This window comes from Carcharodon carcharias, chromosome 10 (assembly GCF_017639515.1).
Source record: "Carcharodon carcharias isolate sCarCar2 chromosome 10, sCarCar2.pri, whole genome shotgun sequence".
Classification (NCBI taxonomy): Eukaryota; Metazoa; Chordata; class Chondrichthyes; order Lamniformes; family Lamnidae; genus Carcharodon; species Carcharodon carcharias.
In genome coordinates this window covers 80,248,056-80,266,905 of record NC_054476.1, presented here as the reverse complement: position 1 = coordinate 80,266,905, position 18,850 = coordinate 80,248,056, and the positions used below count along the sequence as shown (strand labels likewise).

General features: G+C 38.5%; 1 protein-coding gene across 8 annotated transcripts in view; it reads right to left on the bottom strand.

The window, feature by feature from the left end:
* prdm11 (PR domain containing 11) overlaps positions 1-18,850 on the bottom strand; it is a 191,308-nt gene that overhangs the window by 92,470 nt on the left and 79,988 nt on the right. For all 8 annotated transcript variants that reach the window (XM_041196776.1, XM_041196769.1, XM_041196768.1 and 5 more), the window contains one exon: positions 15,502-15,689. In XM_041196776.1, the coding sequence (XP_041052710.1) occupies positions 15,502-15,689 (188 nt within the window). The remainder of the gene's footprint in view (positions 1-15,501; positions 15,690-18,850) is intronic.

Here is an 18,850-nt window from a genome sequence, read left to right as displayed (position 1 = left end):
ATCTGCGCCTTCTGGCTCTCGATTCTTCCACCGAGAGAACATTTTCTCTCCACTTACTCTGTCCAGTCTCCTCACGATTTTGATTACCTTTATCAAATCTCCTCTCAACCTTCTCTTCTCTAAGGAGAACAGTCCCAGCATCTCCAATCTACGTAACTGAAGTTCCTCATTCCTGGATATTTTCTACACCCTCTCTAATGCCTTCACATTTTTCCTAAAGCATTGTACCCAAAACAGGATGCAACACTCCAGCTGAGGCCAAACCAGCATTTTATACAGGTTTATCATAACTTGCTTGTTTTCACACTCTACACCCAGTATTAATAATTCCCAGGATCGAGTTGCGCTTTCTCAACCTGTCCTGACACCTTCAAATGAATTATGCACATATACCCCCAGGTCCCTCTGCTCCTGCACCCCCTTTAGCATTGTTCCCTTTATCTTATATTATTATCTTGTATTATATTTCTACCAAAATGAATCACTTCACACTTGTCTGCAATAAATTTCATCTGCCACTTTTGTCTGCCCATTTCACCAAACTTGTCCTTTTGAAGTTTAACACTATCCTCCTCATTGTATACAATAATTCCAAATTGTGCAGTGCGCACAATTTTAAAATTGTGCCCTGTACACCAAAGTTTAGGTCATGAACGTACACAGGGATAGAAATGGCCAAAGACAAAAAAGTCAGAAAATTCATGGCCAAAGACCAAAAGGTTTGAAAATTCTTTGTGACTAGGAACTATGGGCTGGATTTTCACCAAGTTGAGATGACTTGGGAGCCCTTTAAAAATGGTAAGCGTGTGTCAATTCCAGGATTCCTGACCCCATTCCAGGTTGTCTGATTTTTGGGAGTGTCCTTAAAGGGTGAGGGCTGGTTTGAGTCAAAAGCCTGCACCCAGCACTCCCGAATAGGCCGGAAATAAGCATGACCTACTCCTCCACAATTTTCATGAAATTGGCCAGGTTTTTAAAGAGTCGTGGTTTACGACGTGGTTCCCAGTGGAGTCATGGCCCTAGTCTCCATGAGGAGACCTTTTAAAAGGTGAGTTCAAATTGTCCTCCTTATGACCCACCCCATACCAAAGTAAGGCCCCCCCCCACCCCCCTATGGCCCATCATACAGTGTATGGTGGGTCAATGGGCATAGAAGCACCATAGCTTTGCACATGGGTCATGAAGCACCATGGGGGAGGGGGAGTGCATAGCTTAGCATAGGAGGTCATGAGGTTGGGTGGGGGGCACAACCTGGCATGGGGGCATTAGGTGGCATGGATGAGTGGGTGTGAGGGGAGAGAGCTAGAGGGCCTTTCAGGTTTTATTTTAACTGGGACAAGATCCCAAAACACTAAGGCGGACCTTTTAAACATGCCACCTCAGCAGCTGCCTCCTTCCTTCTTTCCCAGATTGGCTGGCCTGACTCCAGCCCACATCCATCCTCACATCCATCCTCTTGGCAATGAAGATCCCGCTTTTGCGGGCATTTTCTCCCGAGGGTGGGGCCAAGCCAGGAATTTTCCCAACTCCTGCTACCCACCTCAGTAATGAAAATCTAGTCATATAATTCCAGAACTCTTATGTTGACAGTGAAATATAACTCTCTAGGCCACTTCAAATATGTGAAATTATTAGACTTCAAGTGGGTAGAAACATTAGGTTTTCCTTTGTTTACCTTCTATTATTGTCAAGACCAATGCATTTGTATCAAATAACCAAAGTGACCTCAGCTTTTCAGAATTCAATAAAGTTAGTGCATGTAATGCAGAATAAAGCCCATACTGACAACAGAACATGACCTTGTTGGATTATGTAGATGCAAAGTGAAGCAAATGACTATGGCACTGCTTCACAAGACTATTTTCCAATGTGACCCCATTTTAACTCACCATCACCTTCTCACAGGCAATTTGGGATAGGTAACAAATACTGGCTTTGCCAGCAACGCCCATATCCCATGATCCGATATGTAAAGAAAACTCTTGAACTGTTGACACCAGCATTAACAAAACAGCAATAAAGTAGCAAAGCAATATTTAGTGTATAATTATTAAAGTTCACATATCACATATCATTTAAATATGAAGATCTGTGTTTTTAAAGTACGTTGTAAAAATGTCATTATTTTATATACTTATGTAGGTTTCAGCCAAGCTTTCCATATTCCCTGATAACAGAAGACTTAGTACTGCCCCCACCCTGTAATCATCCCCTCATCCCCCACCCTGCACATACACCCCTCTTCCCAGCAGCCCTCCCTAATTCACTCACTCAACAACCCCTCTCTTTAATCCTTTCCCCCAGTCACTCAGCAGTTCCTCTTCCCAAACCCCTTTCCCTAACCCACTCATTCAGCAGCTACTCTCCCCAAACCACCTTTCCTTCCCCCACCTGTCAAACCCCATGGAGGCTCTGCCTCCACGCCCCATTCTGCTGAATCCTGTGGAAACTTAGGCTCCACTGCCCCCAGTCCTCCCAGCCTGCCGAAGCCAGTGTCTCCACCAAGCTAGCAGCAGAGCATGCCCTTCTAGTGGGATGAGTGACAGAAGCTGGGTCCGGAATGGCGCAAGGCTGAGTGGTGGTTCCCCTAGCCTTTGTACTGGCAGAGATTTTTCAGGTTGGGACTCTGTCCTTCCGACTTTGGCAGCATTGTAGCCAGCAGCAGCAGCTGAGGGGAGCTGCAGGTCAGGAAAAAAAATATAAAAGGGTGGAATTCCATTATCCCCAAGTCAGAATTCCATCAAGCGGCAGAAATTTCTCACCTCTGGATATATCAGAATGAGCAGGGATCTTAACAATGATCTCTGGGCAACTCCAGTACAAACTTTCCTCCAGTCCATAAAACAAACATTCACCACTACTCTCCGTTTCCTGTCATTCAGACAGTTTCATATATATGTTCCTTTTATTCCATGAGCTCTTGAAGCGGATTATAACCCTAACCCCTTTTTTAGGGTTATCCCAGATCAGGAGTAATCTCTTAATAATCACCTTCACTTGAATTTAAAATAGCCACTTCCTGCAGACACTTACTATGGGCCTGAGTAAGTGAACTACCTCTCCCTCAATGAAGATAATCAAGTGATATTGCCTTCTCCCAGATAGCCTTTTTGAATGATTATCAGCTAGGTTATAATTACCTGGATATTATAAGTGTCCAGGGATATCCCTTCAAAAATTGCATCTCCCCACTTTGGAGAATACAAGAGAGGGGGTTCTTAAAGTTGTATACAGAAGGCCTACATTATATTTTACTAACATATTTACAAGTTTATTAAAGAACCGTAACACGCAATACACTAAGTGCGTAAGCACATCACAATGTTAAAGATCATAGAAAGATGGAAAACATAACCTTAGTTCTAATATAGAATCCAGTATTTAAAAAGACTCTTAAATTGTTACTGATTAAGTTATCTTAGGATGTCCATCAAATACTTAAAGAAACATATTACCTTAAATCCCCGAGTGTTTTAGCTGTCTGATGAGCTGGAGCTGGAGCTGGAGCTCACTTAAAGTATCCAGCTTTCCAGCATCTTGAGTTGCACTGACCTAAGATTTTTTTTCAACACTTCTGTGTTTCTGTGGCAAAAACTGCTATCTTCATACAGTTTCTAATTGATTAAATCATCTTTAGCAAATGTGGGCATTGCCTCTCTGTATAAGCTCCTCCCCTTTTTATAAGGCTGCATCATACCTTATTAGTAAATTAATTAATTGTTGAGGATTGCTTTATTATGTAGTGAGCTTTTATCTCGTTAATAAATGTTGTAATATCTTCCAATGCCTATAATGACTTCTCCTTGTTTCTTATTTACATAATCTGTGTTTTTATAGAAAAAGGTTTAAACTTTAAATCTTAGAGAATGGTCACCTTAATGTTTCTTTGTTCATAATTAGGTAATCCAAAACCTGCCTTTTTCTCAGTTCAGCCAAGATCTTGTAAGAGTAATGTGCACTATTCCATTTAAGTTGATTCATGATTTTAAATTAATTGATAATAATTCAAGCGTTGTATCATCTAAAGTGAGCTTGCAATGAATCTTTTTCCTTAAAATAAAAACACATCAGTGTGCCCTTTTGCAGACAAAGCTGACCCCAGTATATTACGATGCCATTTTAACATTTCTTTTGTTAAAGAATGTTATTTAAATAGTGAAATAGATGGTATTTAAATGTTCTGCTTTCCTTGGGATACTCTTGTGCTTTGGCATCTATGTCCTTGTGACCTTCTGTAACAGCCTGTACCAGAACATTTATGCGTAAAGGTTTCTAAGAAATTCTAGTGAATTTCACCCCCGTTTGAAATGTTCTATCTGGTGTATGTCAGATTCAGAGATTGGGGGGGTGGGGGGGGTAAGTTTTTTTTTGCGTTTAACAAAGGAAACCATTTATTCAATTCTACAGTATAATTTCCTAATTATATATGAATTCTATCTATTATCTATATTTCACCTAACTAATCTATATTTCCTTTACACTCCAACTTTTCTCACAAGCCTGTTGTGCATCCTTTATTAAATGCCTTTTGGAAGTCCATGTACATCACATCAACAGCATTACCTTCATCAATCCTCTCTCTTACTTCATTAAAAAACTTGAGCAAGTTAGTTAAACACAATTTGCCCTAACAAATCCATGCTGGCTTTCTTTAATTAACCCACATTTGCACAACTGACTATTAATTTTGTCTTGAAGCATCATTTCTAAAAGCTTCCCCAACACCAAGGTTAAACTGACTGACCTTGTAATTGCTACGCTTACCTTTACATCTTTTCTGGAACAAGGGTGCAACATTGGCAATTTTCCAGTCCTCTAGCTCCACCCAGTGTCTAAAGAGGATTGGAAAATTATGGCCAGTGCCTCTGCAATTTCCACCCTCACTTCCCCCAGTATTCTCGGATGCAGCCATGTGCGGGAATAAAGAAGGTTGCATTGCCTGACTGCTGCCAGAGTTAAGGACATCTCCTTGAGGCTGGAGACGAACTTGGGAGTAGGTTGGGGAGGATCTAGTTGTCATGTCCCACATAGGAACCAACAACATAGGTAGAACAATTAATGATGTTCTGCTGAGTTAGGGTCCAAACTAAAACGCAGAGCCCCAAAGATAATTTCTGAATTGTTACCAGAGCTACACACCAATAGAGAATTAAATATGTGGCTCAAAGATTGGTGTGAGAAGGGTTTTGATTCATGGGGCACTAGCACCAGTACTCAGGAAAGAAGCAGCTATTCCACTGGGATGGGATCAGTGTCCTGGCAAATGGAATAACTAGGGCCACTAACAGAAAGGGAAAAGGTTCAAGTTAAGAAGGTTTAGAAATCCAAAGAAAAATGTCAAAACAATAGAACAGTGGGGCAAAGTGGGTAAAGATAACAGAGTAGGCCAGGAAGCAACAGAGAGTTTAACAGTAATAGTAAATCAGCAAATAAAGTCCATGAAAAGAATAGTAGTGTCATGATGATGTGAAGTGTGCACGTGTAATATTAATCTTTAATTTCATCAGCAGGTCAAATATATATTGAACTTCTTTAAAAGGATTTTTAAAAGCCAGCAAAGGCACTGACTTAAGATGGCTGTCATACATCACTTGACATGTCTGGTATTACAAGTTGTTCAGTTTCTGGCAGTTTCTAATGTGGACTACAGTTAGGGCATGCCAAGGTCTGTCTAGACATGAGCTAATCAATTACCTTCTATTGGATACTGGGGAGAGGCCATATGGCCAGAATCACCGTTTTGAAATGTCTTTTATTACAACATCCTGGTTACTTTTGGGCAGTCTGAAGAAGAAGTCTGTAAATGGGCAAGTAATACCATCTCTCTCAAGTTCAGAGCCCTATCTCTGTTACATTGTGAAATCCATCACAGAGCTAGAGAATTTCAATCGAAAGGACTCTCAGGTGCAATAGCATTGATTTTTGGAAAAGAAGGGTTATGGTTTAAAAGAGACCATCTCCAGGAATTGCAGTTTGCATTGGCCTCAACCCCATTAGAATTTTAAGACCACTTTGGGAAAAACTGCTTCAGCTATGAATCACAGCGAAGGACTCAAAGAGTGAACTCTTTTTTTTAACCGTTTTAACTTTTTATCATTAAACCTTAATTTGGCCAAAAGCTAACCTCCTCTACTGTATAACTTGTAATGTTGGTGAATGTGTGTGTGTTGTGAAGGTCGGGGCACGCGTTCACCTTGTTAAACATCTTTATATCTTTACCTGGTGCCTTTCTGGTACGATAAAAACTAACCACTTTTGTGTTTAAACTCAAGAAAGCCTGTCAGATTGAGTTCTTCGCAATCAACAAGTAAACAGTTAAGTACAGACACTGAATTGATACCTTCATCCTTATAAATTTCAAAAAGCCATGTTACAATCAATCAAAGAGTGGAAAAGAAAGGGCAAGACCTGACACGTGTCCTCACAAGTCGTAACAGTAGTAAAAAATAAAATTAAAGGCTCATTATCGGAATCGTGAAGCATCTACAATAAGATAGATGAATTAGTGACACAAATAATTTAGATCTAACTGCCATTACAGAGATATGGGGTGAAATTTAATGCTTACCTCTGGGAGCAGGCTGGGAAGCCAGGGGTGTCATTTAATGGGCAGGAATGTTCAAGGTGGAGAGCTGTTACCTTCCTGACTTCCCCAATTAACTCCTGGGTAGAAAGGGTCAAGAGTGGCCTTCCTGCCCGAAGTCAATTGGTATTCAGTCAGCAGCAGGCAGGAACCACACCATGTGGGCCACCAGGTAAACTCTGACGGGCTTGTCTACAGCCTGATGGGGGAACCTCTCTCCTTTTCGGGCATCCTGTGCCCAACAAAGGGACCTGCTAGCAGCAAGGGAGGAGCCCTTGGGAATACAACCCCCTGCCCATTACACCGACTGCCAGAACCACCTTATCAGAGCCTCCCTGACCCCAGTGATCCTGACCAACCTACTTGTGTTCAGGGGCTCCAGTGACAATCCGCACCCATGGGTCTACTATACCAACACTGGTCACTGATTCTGACATTGCTGCTGGTACTGGAGAGCTGCAAGCCTCTGTTTGGCCAGGAGCTCTGAGGTGGGACAGCTGCCCTGCAGGAGAAATTCCTGCAGCAAATGCCCGCTGCAGGAGCATGGAACCCCAAAGGCAGCCAACAAACTGCCTGATTAGGATGTAATCCAGACAGGGTCCCTGGAAATGGTCACCGCGTGATTGCCTCTGGCTTATCAGCTGGGGAACGGGCCTAGCACTGTTATCATTAGATGCCACCCTTGGTTACAAGGTGACTCAAGCTGGGATATAAATATTCCAGGGTACACAACATTATGAAAAAGACAGAGAGAATGGAAAAGGAGGAGGAATAGCCCAAATAGTAAAGGATGACATAAGGACATTTGTAAGAATCAATCTTGGCTCAGAAAATCAGGCAGTAGAATCAGTATGGTTGGAGCTTAGGAATAACAAGGGTCAGAAAATGCTGGTGCCAGTAATTCATGGGCCCCTAAAAGTAGGTATACCAATGGACAGAGCATTAAGCAAGAAATTATTGGAGCTTGTAACAAAAGTAATATAATAACTGTGGAGAGCTTTAATCTTCATATAGACTGGACCAATCAAATCGCAAGGGTGGTCTGGAAGATGAGTTTTAGAAAGCTTTCATGACAATTTCCTGGAACAATACATTATGGAACTAATTAGGGATAATGCTACTGCAATGAGGCAGGGTTAATTAGTAATCTCATAGTAAAAGACCCGCTGGGAAACAGTGATCATAATATAACCGAATTTCATATTAAATTTGAAAGTGACATATTCCAATCACAAGCAAGAATTTTAAATGTAAACAAAGCCTTTATTTAGGTATGAGGGAAGAACTGGCTAAGGTTGATTAGTAAATAGACTAACAGGTAATGGTAATAAATAAACAGTGAGAAACATGGAAAGAAACAGTGCAAAATGTTCAACAAAAATACATTCCATCACAAAAACAAAAACTCATCAAGAAAGAGCCATCTGTGGCTTACTAAGGAAGTATTAGATTAAAAGAAAAGGCTGATAATGTTGTAAAGAATCATAGTAAGTCTGAGGATTGGGAGCCAGCAAAGGACCACCAAAAAGTTGTTAATAAGGAACATAAAAGCAATTTGTATGAGCTTTTAAAAGTACATAAAAGGAGAGTGGCTAAAATAAATGTTGGTCCCTTAGAAGCTGAGACCAGGGAAATTATTGTGGGGAATGAGGAAATGGCAGAGATATTGAACAATTATTTTATGTCTGTCTTCATAGTGGAAGATGCCAGAAATGAAGGGTAGCCCAAGGGCTAATAACAGTGAGGAAATTAAGGTGATTGATATCAGCAGAGAAGAAGTACTGGAGAAAGCCAAGGGACTAAAATCCATTAACCCCCAGGACATACATCCAAGAGTTCTAAAAGGGATAGCTAGAGAGATAGTGGATGCCCTGGTTATAATTTGCCAAAATTCCCTAGATTCTAAAATTGTCCAGGGGGTTCGATGTTAGCAAATGCAACATCATGATTGAAAAACAAAGGGTGAGAAAACAGGGAACGACAGGCCAGTTAGCCTGACATCAGTTGTTAGGAAATAACTGGGACCTATTAGCAAGGAAGTCTTACTAATGCACTTAGAAAATCATAGTAGCATCAGACAAAGACAACATGATTTTACAAAAGGGAAATCATGTTTGACAAATTTATTAGGGTTTTTTCAACATGTAACTAGTAGGGTAGATAGCGTTCAGTAAATGTATTATTTTTGGGTTTCCAAAAGGCATTCAATGATGTATCAGACAAAAGGTTAATATGCAAAAATAAGGGCTCATAGAGTTGGGATAGAGGATTGGTTAATGGACAGGAAACAAAAAGAAAGGGTAAACAGGGCATTTTCAAGTTGGCAGGCTGTAACAAGTGGAGTGCCACAAGGATTAGTGCTGCAGCCTCAGCTATTTACAATCTATATTAATGACTTAATCAAAGAGACATGTATCTAGGTTTGCTGAGGATACAAAGGTAGGGGGGAATACAAGCGGTGAAGAATACACAAAGAGGCTGCAAAGAGATATAGACAGATTAAGTGAGTGGGCAACAACATGGCAGATGGAGTATACTGTGGGTGTGAGGTTATTCACTTGCGTAGTTAGAATAAAAAGTAGATTATTAAAAGGCGTGAAACTTGTAAATTTTAATTTTCAGAGGGACTTGGCTGTACTCATACAAGGAACACAAAGTTAGCATGCAAGTACAGAAAACAATTAGGAAGTCATTTGTCCTTTTATTACAAGGGGATAGGAATGCAAGAATAAAGAAGTCTTGCTACAATGGTAGGCTTTGATGAGACCACGCCTGTACTAATGTTCAGTTTTGGTCTTCACATTTAGGGAGGGATATACTTACACTGGGGGTGATATAGTGAAGTTGGTTCCTGGGAGGACAGGGTTGTCGTAAGGTGAGGGACTGAGTAAACTGGGTCTAGGTTCTCCGGAGTTTAGAAGAATGAGAGGTGATCTCATTGATATATACAAGATCTTGAAGATGCTTGACAGGGTAGACACTGAGAAATTGTTTCAACTGGTTAGGGAATTAGAACATGGGGTAACAGTCTCAAGAGGGTGATAATTTAGAACTGAGAAGAGAAATTTCTTCACTCAAATCTTTGAATCTTTAGGATTCTCTACCCTAGGGAATTGTGGATTCTACATCATGGAATATATTTAAGGCTGAGATAACAGATTTTTGGCCTCTTAAGGGATCAAAAGATCTGTGGAGTGGGCAGGTAAGTGGAGTTGAAGCTGAAAATCAGCCATAATTGTATAGTATGATGGAACAGGCTTGATGGGCTGTATAGCCTACTTCTGCTCCTAATTCTTATGTTCTCATAACAAGTGAAACCTATTACTCCACAGTTCTTCTGCTAGGATTCTATTTATGCATCTATTTAAGGAACACAATATGACAAGTTAAATTAATTATGCTAATTATATGTGAAATTTGTAGGGAACAGAATACACAATGATTGGCACATGTAACAAATAGGCTACAGTGAGTTATTAGAGTTCATTGAATGATTTGGACGACCTTATATGTCATAACAATGAAGCTGAAATTGTTTATCAATCCTACCTAATTAAACTGTCAGAAGTATGTTGTGCACTAGTCATGCCTACCTGCTTTTGTTATTTTTCATAACAGATAGTGTTAAAATTCATGGACCAATTTTGTTGTGTTTTTAGCACTTTTTGTTATTGGTAGCAAAGCATGTTAATGTTGCAAATGTGACAAATGAGGGCACGGTCTAGTTGTAATTAAGAGCAGCTGATACTAACTGGGGATACATATATAAGAACCAGTTTCCACCTGTGTGGTGGAGAAACTGAGGAAAGTAGTCTTCACTTGTGTTATACTGGGTTTTGTAAATAAATCTATGTTGAAGACAGACTAGTTCCAGTTCCTTCCTTTACCAGATGCCTGTTCGGCAGGTTAACAAAGGGTGTCATGACAGATAGTTAAGTGTCGACTACCACAACAAAATTATTTGATTTCAGATAAACGTCATTGTACCATGTGAACTAAACTGCAAGCAATACTGGTGTAATATTTCACAGTAGTTTCAAGGGGAAATATAAACAACAGATTTTTGTGACAGCAAATCTCGACAGGTTAACAATGTCATCTAATCCCAAAAGTACGTCATGGTCTCAAACATGCTTCCCAACATTACTCATTTTTTAATGTGGAATTTTCTTAAAACCTTCATTATTTAAGTTTCTGATGCTTTATTGTAGGTGTTTTAACACAGTCCATAAATCCTGTTAGTTCTAACTACCACTGAGTATTTCTGTGGTAATTAATTTTACATGACACAATGAAAATATTTTTGCACAAAAGTAATGTATTTCGCTATATAAAGTCATGAAAGTCAAAATCACTCATTTTTCAAGACCATGCTGTTGCGCACTGTGTGCTTTTAAAAATAATAAAATTGACAATACATGCATCAATCAACAAAAGGGAATGTACTTATAATCCAAAACTGAAAACAGTGAACCATTTTGGTGATATATATGAGACAAGCATGACAAGTGGAAATGATTATCAAGTTGAGTCTGTACATAGCATGCAGTGCAGAAGCAAGTATACAAGGTTTACAATAAAATAATGGAGCATTTACTGCAACCACAGGAATCTAGACATAAAATAAATGATAAAGCCGTAAGAATTAAACAGTGATTCACAAAAACTGCAAAGCACGGAAAAACTTTTAGAAAAAATGTGCCCATACTTATTTTCACCCAACTAAAAAACTACTTATTATTTTACAAGAGGTCCGATAAGACAGGATCTAATTTCACGTCAAATAAATAGAATTTCCTTCAATTTATAACTTAGCAATCAAAATTTAAGTTACACAACGTTAAACACAGTAAATATTCTCTGTGCACTTAAGGTCAGTATCTTACTTCTTCTGCATTGTCTATATTATGCATACAATTGATGTAACATTCTGTTACATGTACAATGGAATCTGACTCCAAAGTTTTGCATGTAAGATATGATTTAGTTGGCTTCTTTTTAAATTAATTTTAAAAAAGAGCTGAGATAAATATTTAAAGGCTGAATCCACCTTTATGGTATTACATTTCATTTGCAGCTTTCAAAATGCATATGTTCCTCCATTATTAAACGAAGTATTAGGAAATTTCTTAATGCACAGTATTCTCTGATAAAGGTATTTGCTGCCTTTCTCACCATTGAAGTGCACTGAATGGCATGAAGTCGGTGGTAGATATGAACTAAACATGCCACAGAAAGTTGTCTTGTCATTTCAAGTCTAAGTTATTATCTTAATGACTCGATAAGTGTTAGTTGCCACCAATTAACCTTTCCAGCACTGAAAATTAATTATTAAAACTGTGAAGTCTCTTTCCTTCAATGCCATTTTAAGGATGATAGCTTTAGGCTGTTTAGATGTTTAAAAGTAAGATTGATAGAACTTTACACCAAGGCTGAAAACACGAATCCATGTGTATTATTCCCAGGTCAATACTTTTGTTGTTGCTAATTCCAACAGGATAAGCAATTGCAATATAAATGAATGTGTCACGCAGCTGCCATTTCATAGCTTGCTCCAGGATCACATTCTGCAGTTTTTCCATACTACATATGTCGTACCCACAGAATAAATAACATGGCTCGATTATATGGTTGTAATCTCACAATTGGCAGCATTCGCTATCATCACAACAATGAAACCAACAGAAATATCTGGCATCTGCACATGCAGTTAAACGTAGGAAACCAGAAGTTGTCGTCAGTGGTTTCTTGTTCCTCCACAGGGTGAGTTGTTGAAATCCCCATAGATGGAAATCTTTAGAAATCACTTGATTATGTTATATTGTGAGCTTGCACTTCTTATGCTCTAATCGCACTTATAAAAAACACAAAAAAGCCTTGTTGAATGAGGTGTAACTGGATTTTTAACGACGTACTAAGTCATAATTACTGCCGAACAACCTCTCTGGCCCGGAAAACATAATTTTATATTTGTGGAAAATCAAATTTCTCCATTAAAATAAAAATTCCATATGTTTTAATATAATTTTAAAAGTTTATTTACGACATTTCAGCTTCTATCTTAATCCCATATGTATGTTCCAATCTTTATTTCAGACTGCATAAAAGGATTAAAAAGGGAAGGATAATCAGTACATTTTACTTCCTAGCTTTCTGTCTGGGAAAATTTTTCAATGTGATTGACAGCTTAGCCAGACGGATAACATCACTGTTTCTGGACAGCAGAAGCTCCCTATAGTTGGTGACAGAATCAAATTAACAATGGAAAAGGTGAAATCCATAGAGGTTGCTAGATCTTGTGAGCAGCTTCCTTCGAAGTCAACAGGGAGCTCCGTCGCTTCACCGCTGATCACAAAATCTGGGCCAGTATTGCCTTGATTACCCTGGTACATCAAGATTAATATGATGTGCTATGTTCTTTTCCTATTATAACAAATGAACACGTGTTCAAGTTTGATCCAATAGCCACTCTGATCAGTAAGATTGGTATAATGTAAATGATATACTGCTGCGATAAGAACTGGCGGTTCCTGACACAATATACTAAATGAAATTGTTTAGCAAAAATGCCAAATTACAAGGTTCAGTCACAGATCAGCTTAATCCAAATAGTGGAGTTTTTGCCGGAAAATTTATGAGACTTATTTAATTCCCAAACTATTCACTGGCCCACTTATACATCCTATATCTGCATAAGCTATACAATTAGCAAGTGTAGTTCCAAATTACCCAAAGGGCTCTTTTACAATTGGATCTTATGCTAAGAAGACACGGGTCTTTTTAAAGGTTTGAGGCACCAATTTCCCTTCGTCATTTCTACTTGGAAGTCCCTCCTTAATTACACAGGATTTGTGATTCAGTGGGCTAGGCAGGAGCCCGTTCATCAACTGTCAAGGTTATGAATTTTGTTTAGACCTGCAACCACTAGAAATACAGTTTCAGTTTCCAGTGACCATAGGCCCAACATAAATCTGCCCAGGATTATATACATCATTAATCTCATTCAGAAAGGCCATAAAAATGACTAGCATGGAACTATCACTCTAGTGGATGGTAAAGTACTCTTCTGTGACTGAATTTAAGATATGTAATATTGCTTGAGTGGAGATGGAGGAGATCTGTTTACTCTGCGTCTGATGCATACTCTTTCCAAGCTGCAAGTGGTTGACAATGAGTGAAAAATGTGGAAAAACTGTCCCATTATTTATCTCATCGCATTTTAAAATCCTTTAATAAAAGAAGCTAATAATTAAAATACACTATTTAATGACTGCACTATTCTATAATAACATTCCTGAATAATCTACTGTTTCAGAGCTTTAGTCCCACTCTCTGTGGAATGAATAATAAAGGTACATTTACTAAATTTTGTTATTACATAGAATAAACAACAGTTGTTATTTAATATAAATCTTGCAGTAAGTTTTCAGTTTAAAATACTTGAAATTGACAAATAACCTTCCAAATAAAAGAATTATGGATTATTTTTCTTTTTGCCATTAAGACTTGATGGGCCGAAGGGCCTTTCTCTGTGCCCCTCTATGACGTGTGGATTGGATGTAACTATTTCATTTGCAGTGAATCGTTTCTGAAACTGGTCATTTTTGCTGCATGCACAATCCCAAGGACAACAGCCTTTAAATGACCTTCTGTCACACCAAATGTTTCACACCATTTGCAACTGTTTAATATTTGCTCCAATATCCCTTACAAAATTGCTACTATTACTATAAAAAGCAATCAAAAATTTAAATTCAATTTTATACCTTTGCGTACAAAGCAGCCCCACTTTATACTGTACAGAATTTGGCTGCCATATACCACTTCTGCAAAGAGCATGAAGCAGTCTTCTGCCAAGCCAAAAACAAACAGAATAAAACTATTAGGCTATCTTACATTTATAATAAAACTAATGCATAAACTACAGCACTGTGTGGTCTAAGGAAAGTACCCATTAGTGAGTTGGGCCTGTATGACCCACTCACTTTTTGGACATGAATTACAAGCCTTACATCATTCATCGTAGTTTTCAATAAACAGAACCCATTTTATATCCTTTCATAAACTGCCCTAATTACATCAACAACAGTCATTTTAGCAGCATTCTATACCTGAGTAGCACTGTGATATTTTCATCAGTTACTGCAGAAGCCTTCAAATAAAAGATGTGCCTTTCCCACCTCACTGTTGCATCAATTTGTACAATAACCATTGTAATGCTTAATAAAAAACAAAAATAAAATATTGGCAGTACCTACAGTCTCCTATCCCCAGACCTACAGTCTCCTATCCCCTAGATACATAGCATTGATTTTTTGATGGCATACTTCTGCTAAAAAACAGCACTGTTCAGAAATAACAGTTTCAATAGTCAGTGATCAATACAAAGTTTATTCTCAGGGGCAACCCAGTAGCATAGTGACATACATGAATCAGGCACATAACACAAGGAATATTGCAATTACCTCATTTGGATTGAGCCCAGAGTCTGTGTTAAGGTTTTACCAAAGGGCATCCATGAGGCTTTGAAAGAATCAACATTTCCATTGCATTAAGTTTTATACATTTAAAATGTATGCAATTGATATTCTATGAATAAAAGTTTAAGGTACTTCACTGAATACCCACATAATCTGGCACTGATGCCTAACAGTACTAGATCATATTGAACTTTAATATGCTGCAAGAACCAATATCACAATGGTTCTGGGATAGGTCACTTTCAGCATGTAGAAAAAGGATCACAGCAAAAACATTTTTAAACCAATTTTGAATTATGATTCCTATTATTTCTATCCACCAAAACCAGAAATCAATAGTAGTAAAAATAACATATTGTAACAGTGCTAATCCACCAAAATGGTGAACCCCACTATTAATTCCAACTGATTCTTATTTTTATTGCATAAAGCACTTACCAGTTAGGAGACTTCTGTCAACAGTGTCCTGTGTAGTTGCATGCAGACGTTTCATGTAATCATCACTGTACCAAATTCTCAGCCTCTCTCCGGGGCGAATGTCCCTACACACTCGGAAATATATCTTCTCATTGTGCTGGAATGCCATGAGGTTCTGTTCATTTTCTTCTCTTGATATAACTACATACCTACAACAGAACAATAAATTTAAAAAGTTCAATTAGTGCTAATTAAGTATACATTCTCATCTTAAATATGATTGATGTCTGAGCTCTGGATTCTTGAAAAATTGGGTAGAATTTCAATCCCAATTCAAGACATTTTTAAATTTGGCTTTCTTTTGGCTGAGGTTTGCTCACTTCAGCCTGAATGAGGAGGGTACTTCATTGTGAAATAAAATATGCATTTACTGATGGATGAATTGAGCAGCAGTATTAGCTATACTTATGGAATTGTCTTGACTTGTACCAATAAATTACATTTATAAGAAGTTGCAAAATTAAGGAAGATTATCTTTCTAAAATTAAATCTAAAACATTATCATTTTAAAAGGAGACTAAATCTTTTCCATTCTTCAATCCTGGTTCATAATTTATGATGTTGGATGGACAATAAATGCTGGTCTAGCCAGCGACTCCCACATCCCATGAATGAATAAAAGAAAACAATCACAGCATTTTGTTCCTGGCAATGATCTAGAAAAGAAACTTGTATTGCTAGGTTTCAGGTTGAAATTCTCTTTTCTCTCCCCTCTTGTAACAAATATAAAGTTTGTAAGATTGTTATGTTTTGTGACTGTCTCTTTAGTTTAGGGTAAACTGGAGAAATGAAGGGAGACATGTGATATAAGATTTAGGAGCAGGAGTTGGCCTTTCAGCCTTCTCCACCATTCAATAAGATCTGTTCTGAATTCTGCCCGACAACAAGTTTGAGTGGCTTGGTTATTAAAGGGGGGGCCAAGGTTGTCTTACTGGGAAGAAGATATTTACACGAGTAGACATGGTCAGCTAGGAGTCTCTCCAACTCTTACCGCCAGCCATTGGTGTATGTTGGAAGGATTTACCGGTTGATAATCAATCTGTTTGGCTATGTTTTGAATTCACCTTCCCTGATTATAAAGTCCTGGAGTGGGACTTGAACCTGGAACTTCTGGCTGAGAGTCAGGGACACTACCCACTGCACCACAAAACCACCCTTGCAACAGTTAAAAAAAAGGTTAATTTGAAGGCGATAGCAGAGAAGTTGGAAATAGATTTAAGAGTAGGTGCTAAAAAGGCAGAAATTGTCGAGGTATTCGTTCAACATCTGAACTTTGGGAAGAAAAGACTAAAGCAGATAATATGCAGGTTGACTTAGCCAGGATTGAGTTAGAAATTAAACAAGCAGAACTTCGGAAAGAAATAGAAATGAAAAGTCCTGAATTTGAAAGAGAGGAAAAAGAAAGAGAAAGGAAAATGCAAAAACTTGAACTTGAGTTTCAAAGGGAAGGAGAAAAGGAAAAATTAGAAAGGAAAAGCCTTGAATTTCAAAAAGAAAAGGAAGCAAGGAAATTTGATCTCAACAAAGAAAGGCTTTGATTATGCAAACAGGAACTTGATAGTGAGTCAGTTTTTGTTTGACTTGGCAAGGAATATTCGCTTAATGGCTAAATTCAGTGAGGAAGGAGTTTAAATGTATTTGCATAGTCGAAGGAATTGCTACACAGTTACAATGGCCTAGAGAAATTTGGATATTTCTATTACAGAGGGTTTTGGTAGCGAAAGCGTTGGGGGTTTATTCAATCTTTTCAAATGAACAGTTTGCACATTATGATGCACTTAAGACTGGTGTGCTTAATGCGTATGAGTTAGTTCCAGAAGCTTATAAGCAAATATTTAGAAATCTGAGGAAGAGACAGAATTAAACTTTTGTGGAACTTGCTAGAGAAAAGGAAATGGCATTTGATAGATGGTGCAGAGCTATGTAGCTTGAGCAAGGTTTTGAAAACCTTAGAGAGGTAATGTTAATGGAAGAATTTGAAAACATTACCCCTTTAGGAATTAGATAATACCTAGAAGACCATAAAGCTTCTAAGAGAAGAAAAACTGCTGTTATGGCTGATGGTTATGAACTATCCTACAAACACATAGGTAGCAGCAAACCTTTGTTTGCAAACCAAACCGCCATAGAAGCTGGAGAGAAAAGAGAAGTGATAATGAACAGAACACTAATTACAATGAGGGGGGAGATAGAAGAAACGAAAAGGCATAGGCTGCTCCGAGCAGTTAAAAAAGATAGCATGGAGGATAAGTATGATTTGAGGGGACCAAAATGTTATCTTTGCCATAAGAGAGCACGTGAAAGCAGATTGCTGCAAATTAAAATCCAAAATTGCAGCACTTGAGAGCATTCATGGTGTGACTACAGAAAATGTTCCAACAGTAGGTGACACTAGTGACAAATGATAGCTTCACAGAATTGTTATGGTGTAAAAGGGGGCCATTTGGCCCATCGTGTCTGCACTGGCTCACCAAATGAGCATTATGACTCAGTGCCATTATCCTGCCTTTATCCCATAACCCTGCACATTGTTTCTATTTAAATAATCATCTAATGCCCTCCTGAATGCCTCAATTGAACCTGCCTCCAATTCTAGGCAACGCATTCCAGACCCAAACCTTTGTTTTTCACTCGCTGTGTGAAAAAATTTTTTGTATCACATTGCATTTGCTTCTTTTGCAAATCACTTTAAATCTGTGCACTCTTGTTCTGGATCCTTTTACAAGTGGGAACAGTTTCTCCCTATCTACTCTATCCAGCCTCCCCATGATTTTGACCACCTCTATCAAATCTCCTCTTAGCCTTCTCCTCTCCAAGGAGAACAGTCGCAAATTCTCCAATCTATCTTCATAACTGAAGTTTCTCATCCCTGGAATCATTTTTGTAAATCTCTTCTGTGCTCCCTCCAATGCATTCACATCCTTCCTAAAGTGTGACACCCAGAACTGTACGCAATAGACATCCAACTGAGGTCTAACTAGTGTGCTATACAAGTTCAGCATATTTGCCTTGCTCTTCTACTTTATGCCCTTATTAATAAAGCCTAGGATACTGTGTGCTTTATTAATCCCTCTCTCCACTTGTCCTGCCACTTTCAATGACTTATGCACATATACACCCAAGTCCCACTGCTCCTGCACATCCTTTAGAGTTGTACATCTATCTTAATTTATATTGTTTCTCCATGTTCTTCCTACCAAACTGCATCACATCACACTTCTCTGCATTGAGCTTCATCTGCCACCTATCTGCTCACTCCACCAACTGGTCTATGTTCGTATAAAGTTCTACATTTCCAAGGAGCCCTAGC